At 37.9% G+C, this 6,733-nt stretch overlaps 1 protein-coding gene across 1 annotated transcript; it reads left to right on the top strand.

The window, feature by feature from the left end:
- The first annotated feature begins 374 nt into the window (after positions 1-374).
- Positions 375-1,355, top strand: LOC122802384 (odorant receptor 131-2-like). Its single transcript, XM_044072011.1, has one exon. It carries the CDS (start codon positions 375-377, stop codon positions 1,353-1,355), a length of 981 nt encoding a protein of 326 aa, XP_043927946.1.
- The last annotated feature ends 5,378 nt before the right edge of the window (positions 1,356-6,733 follow it).

Here is a 6,733-nt window from a genome sequence, read left to right as displayed (position 1 = left end):
ACATGCTCAAGTCTTGTACCTTGGTGTTCTTTGCAGTGAGGCAAACAGAGCAGCGTGGGAAGGCAACAGTGCCACTGGTTTGACTGGATCCTTCTTTTGCTTACTCATCCATTGTTGCTGTGGGGACTAGTGCTTGTTTCTGTGTTTTCAGAGACTACCATTTGGAATCTATTTACAACTGACGCTGTCTCTTTATTGTGTTAGATAGCCTTTATTTTATGAATAAATGCAATACAAATGGCCATTTTTTATTCAAAGTGTATTTTCTGACAGAATACAGTGAATACAGTGTTTAATAGAGCTGTGTTGAAGAAAGTTTACATACCAGTCAGCTGTTTTCTTTTCTGATTTGAGCGTGGAGCGCATAATTAAATATGGAACTGAGAATCATACTGAATGGTACAACAACAAACAATGCATTACATGAATGGCAAAGTACGTTGTTGAACTTATATGATGCAAAGAGCTGGCTTAAATTATGTTCTATAGTGTTTACACTCTGCTTTATTAATTATATCAGTAGTATTTTGGTCCTTACCTATCTGAAAGTACACACCTTCCATGAGATCCCACGTTACATCTTATTCATTCACATGATTATTAACGATACCATTCAGCTTTCAATTGTATTGCTGCTACATGTGCTGACAAATTTCCTAGTGATGGTGTTTCCCCTGCTCTGCTTCTTAATCATAACAATTGCCAGTATCACAAGTGTCAATACACTTTGGAATGTTGCAGTAATGGCTGTTGAGCGATTTTTAGCAATCTGCTATCCTCTGAGACACTCGGCTCTCTGCACCGTTCGGAGATCCTACATAGCCATAGCAGGGATCTGGTGTATTAGCATCATACCAGGGATAAGTGATTTATTTGTTGTGGTTGCAATAGAGACTGAAAGCTACTTCCATGTTCCCATTTACTGTTCTCGCGAGATGATGATAAGATCTCCTTACCAGGAAGTCAGAAGAATTTCCATCACAGCCATGTATGGCTGTGCAGTATGGCTTATTGTTATATATACATACGTTAGAATAGTGTTAGTAGCACGAGCAGCCACTTCTGGCAGGTCATTAATTATGAAGGCAAGGAACACAGTGCTCCTACATGTGAGTCACTTGGCACTTGCCATGGTGGCCTTCATGACCCCTGTTATTGAAAGCATCATTAAGATCTTGTTTCCAAATTACTTTTCAGATCTTCGGTATGTAAATCTTTACATCTGCTTTGTAATACCCAGATTTATAAGCCCTCTTATTTATGGGATCAGGGATCAGCACTTCAGAAAGCACCTGAAGCACCAGTTTCTGTGCAGAAGCATGCAGATGGATGCAGATGAAAGAATAGCACATTAAATATTGCAGTATCTGAAGCATTCCTCAACCCAAGCAGTGGTAAAATAATTGCTATGTATCAACTATTGGTGCTCTTAACACAGACTCCCCTCAAGGCTCAGTTTTAGGCAGCTTACTTTTCTTCTTATTCATCAATGACTTACCTGATGATCTTTCCTCATTAAGCATTATTCTGTATGATGCTGATTATATGCACTTGCTTCAAGCTAATACATATCTTATCACAGTAACAACTGTTTTCCTCCTGCTTATGCCTATGGGCTTCAACCAAAAAACTGTTAATAAACCATAAAAAGATAGTGCAATGCTATTTGCTTCCCTTCACAAATACCCTCAGTTACCCACAATTACTATATCAGATAACCAAAACAACATCATACCCACTGTTGCTGAATACAGCTACTTAGATTTTATCCTGGACTGTTCTCTTACCTTCTCCACCCACAAAGACAATAAGTGAAACTATCCTAAAGAATTTCTAACTTTCTAACTCCTACTGATAGGTTGTCCCTGGGTAAAAATAGTTTGCTCCCTAAACTGGAATATAGCCAATCTTTCCTAACCTTCCATTTTTCCTACAAAAACAAAAAACAAACTTCCAAACTGCTAAAAACAACATCTACAGATTCTCCCTAATTGCTGACTCCCACACTCACTACTGTCTTCCTCTGCAGAAGCTAAACTTGCTCCCTATAACTGAAAAATCTGCATATTTACTTAGCTCTCTGGTATTAAAAATACTAAATGAACACTTTTGCACCTCACTGAAAAGACTTCTCCCCCCTCAGAGAACCAAAGTTCTCCCTAATAAATTCCCAGCTGACCACATTTCCTTGTACAGACCTTATTTTAAAGTACTTATTGACAAACGGGCCTTTTCAAAACTTGGCCCTTCCCTTAGGAACAGTCTACCCCCTGACTTAAGTGGGCGAAGAAACTATGGGTATTTTAAAAAAGCTCTGTCTGAGCAGCTCCATAATGAATGTGTATGCAAATGCTTTGTAGATAAAGGTCAACAATTCTGCTCTTACTCCTGTGGTTATCTTGCCCCTTCAATAACACTTCTGTGTTCACTTGAGCAGTTGGTCAGCATTGCCAGTGTATATTGTATTTGCCTTTGTCTTAACTTACTGTTACGTGATACAAACTATCACCTGCTGTATATTTTTATATATTTGTATGTGTGTGTGTGTGTGTGTGTGTGTGTCTGCCTGGGCTGGGTCATGGCTGAAAATTGTCTTTGGATCAATCTACCAACTCGGTTATCAAATATAAATTAAAACAAAAATAAAAGTGTGTGCTCCATGGTTTCAGTTGCAGGCATGTGAAGTAATGTATTTATTTTATTATAGAATTTATGGTGTGAGATGACCAAGAACAACTCCTCAAGTGAATCCTACAGGAAATAAGCATAAGCACAGTCTTTCAAGTAACCTGATTTCCTCCCCAACACTTAGTGCCTAAACTCCACATTTCCATTCAACATTTGTTCTGTCCTTAGTTAATAAGCAGTCCCTTGCATTGTGACGTAGACGTTCTCACATTTGAATTCCAGAAGTATCTTCATTCCTTCCCTGTTTACTTTTTTTTTTTTTTTTTTTGCAGGTGGTTTTCAAGTAGTGATGTAATGATATAGCCTGCAGACTAATGAATGTGAGTCACCAAACTGGTATTATCTTTAGTATTTATTGTGCATATTTTCAATACATATTTCCTCAGAGGTTACTTTTGATAGCCTGCACTGAAAATAAAAGGAACTGAGCATATGGTGATGGCAAGTATTTCACTTTGTAGAGAAAAATTAGCAGTGGTCTCAGAGGTTGTAAAATAAAATTAAACTGTGACAGAAATTAGATTGGATCAGTAGAATGCACTTGGTTAGCTCAGTTTCATGTAACATACTCAGTACAAAATGAACTAGCTAATACACTTGAAATTATTTCTTGGGGCCACTTAATATTTACTGTTTCTATTCCAAGGTGATTCTCACTTGTGCCTTGGGATGAGTAAATAACTGAGCAGTTCATTCATTCATTCATCAGCGCCACCAAAATAAAATTCTACAGCAGAAGTCAGACATACAGTTTATACAGAGCAGGAGCGGCCCTAGGTCAACTGGTGCCCTAGGCAAAACAGCTCCACGGCACCCCCCAAACCATTACCAGGTGCCCCCATCCTGGTCTACCTACACCAAATTAATACTGGAAAAGTGCCCCTGCTACACCGGCGCCCTAGGCAGCCGCCTAGTTAGCCTATGCCTAAGGCCGGCCATGATACAGAGAGACCAACATATCTGGTCTTAATGAGTTTGGTCTTCAAGTGGTTCATTTTTCAATGTGTTCTGATTTGATTATCATGAATATCCCTTGCAATACTCACTGTGTCACATTCCCATTCTGTACATAGTCTGTTTTGTCATCTGTGTACTGGTCCTCTTCAATTGCTAGGTGAGAAATGCAGTGAAGGAAGATGGGTAATGCAAATAACTGACAATAAGGCCCCGACAAAACGTTTAGCATATGCCATTTTGCCTTGCATCGTCTCTGACTTTGTTTTTGGATAACTGCCTCCGGTGGTCAACATGCTACTGCCTCTCCCCATAGTAGGTTCCATACATGTGACTAAGTGCAGCTGAATGAGTTGTCACTGGTTGAATTACAGTTCGTCGATGTTACTACTCCCCAATCATCTTTCCAACTGTTTCAATGCAAAAAGGAGAGTGATGTTACTGCAGCCAAAATTTTCAACCTTACTAGGTGTTCCACTTTCCAGCAGACCTGTGCAACCCCTGAGTTAGTATATAAAGGGTAAGGCATGAAGTCACCCACATAGGGGCAAGGAGGTATGCCCCTTGCAAAAAAATATTAGATTTGTATTTTGAAGCAATTTGTGAAGACAACCATCTGTGCTCAATTAGCTGGTCAGTCAGGGAGTTGGAAGTTGGGGCTTTGTAAACAATCACCATGGATACACGGGTATAACATATTAGGGCCTCTATTTGAAATTCTAAGAACCCTAATTGCAGTCCTCGGAATAGAGAGAGTATAACTGTGAAACGAATAGTATATATTAAGTCTGACTTTGCAGTACTTTGGACCATTCTCCCTATTCTGATGTTTAGTGATCTTATAGTTAGTGTATATAAGCAGTGTTTTGATCCCCCATAACAGAGAAGTATGGAGAGAACCCCCTTGGAAAAGCTTTAATTGCATCACAGTGAGTTTTGATATTCACTGTATATCGCCGTATATCTTTGTCAATCATATTTAGTTTTTGAAGCTGTGAGACTCCCAATAATGTGTCTCACACTTCCATCACAGAACTCATATTATGTCAAAAGGGTATCTGCCTCACTGACAGCTGAAATGAAATCATCAAGAAAAGATTTTATAGCAATGTTCCACATCACTTTTCAAGTGTCTGCATTTTAGTAATAGGCTTAATAGTAGCCCTCATCACATTTTCATAGACCTTCAGCTCTTCATCATGCATTTACATGTCGTCATCTTATTCTTTTTCCTTTAACCACAGTAGTAATTTGTTTCATTGCAGTCATACTGAATACACTTAATGAATGAGCTGCTCTTATAGCACTTGTCAGAAATCAGAAGCTGCAGAAAATGACTGTAATTACGTGTGTGTGTGTGTGTGTGTGTGTGTATGTATATATATATATATATATATATATATATATATATATATATATATATATATATATATATGCTTTACCCTCATAAGCATGAAATTGCAGGGGGAATGGGGGGTGCAGGGGGATTTACCCCCTACAAAACATTTGGATTCTAGAGCCATAGAGCTGTGTAGATGTTCAATGTTCTGTAGTTCATTGGTTTTGGGTTCCGGTGTTCTGGTCTCTGTACTTTCATGCTTATGAACTAGATCCATATGTATATATATATATATATATATATATAAATGGGTCCCCTTCAGATCATCGAACTTTTAAAAGATCAACTTTCATATGGCCGAGATCATATTATCAAACTTTTAAATGTTCAAATGTCTGAATGGAGATCTCCATACAGCATGGAACAGGAAGATTTCCTTTTACCGCCATGTAGTGCAATCTTGGAGTTGGTATATTTAAATAGCGGGGGGTGTGGGAGGATGCAGGGGGGCTTGTACCCCTGCTAGGACCATGTAATTTATTTGTTTTCTTTAACATGCTCGAACTTTTAAATGTTCGATCATATGATCTCGGTCATATGAAAGTTGAACAGTTGAAAGTTCGATCATGTAAAGTAGACCCATATATATAGATATATACACACACACACAGACATACGTGTGTATATATATATATATATATATATATATATATATATATATATTTGTGTACGTATGCATGTATCTATCATCTAGATTCAAAAAAGATGCTTTCAGTGCAAGTCTGCTCTGATTCCAAAACACTTGCTCTCAGTGTAAATATCTTACTTCCAAACAACCTGCTGTCAGTGTAAGTAGTCACTTACACAGAGAGCAAGCCTTACGGAATCAGGTCCTGTGTGTTTGGCATTTTGACCATAAGACAAGATGTGACTAGAAAGAAGATCGTCCTTGAATATGTCTGTGACAAGAGCAGACTAATGTATTGTTTTCAAGACTTAGTTATATTTTGCTTGTCACATCTGAAAAGCAATATAATTTCACAGCTCCTCATGCACGGTTTCTGTTTCTACCTATAATAGCTTAATAGTATCAATCATCTTTGTGTTTTTTTGTACCAACCACTCCACTCTTTGTCATCTGCAGAAATAATAAAATGTATTGTCACAATTTTATTTCTTATTGTTTACACCATGATAACTTGGTACATAAAGTCCCAAACAGCATTTTCACCCCAATGACAAACAATTTCTACATCAGCCTTAGTTAAAAAAAAGCTTGTAAAACTGTATTCCCAGCACTAATGCTACTGAGAATAAATGATAAACATTAACCTGAGTGACATCTGCATAGGGAGAACATGAGCTGTGTGCATAGACTAATGGACACATCAACACTCATGTGCAGAGATTCATCCATTAATATCTATGGACATATTCCAAAGGAGATGTCACCCAAGGGATACACTAATTTTTTTGGGCCATGATGTAATGAAAAGTTTGTGAAACTTTTTATTTAAACAATGGCCCAATTAAATAAGGAATGATGGCAAAATGCATTACAGTACTTAGGTCACCTAATACCATGATGCAACTGTGAAGTGCCTTCAAATGGGACGCCTGATGTCCTAAACAGGCATGTGCATATATCCCATTTGCCTCTAATGCAAGAGGTTTAATGAGACACAGTGGAAACTCCGGCTAGATTTTAGTTTTAATTTTTACTAATTGGTTTGTCTGTGTGACCTTTTTTAC

The sequence above is a fragment of the Protopterus annectens genome, chromosome 5.part0 (assembly GCF_019279795.1).
Source record: "Protopterus annectens isolate FY-2018-M chromosome 5.part0, PAN1.0, whole genome shotgun sequence".
Classification (NCBI taxonomy): domain Eukaryota; kingdom Metazoa; phylum Chordata; order Ceratodontiformes; family Protopteridae; genus Protopterus; species Protopterus annectens.
The sequence above is the reverse complement of the archived record's forward strand: the minus strand, read 5'-3'. Positions and strand labels throughout refer to the sequence as shown.

Coding starts and splice junctions, on each gene's coding strand:
- LOC122802384 (XM_044072011.1), top strand. CDS start 375: ATGGAACTGAGAATCATACTGAATGGTACAACAACAAACAATGCATTA.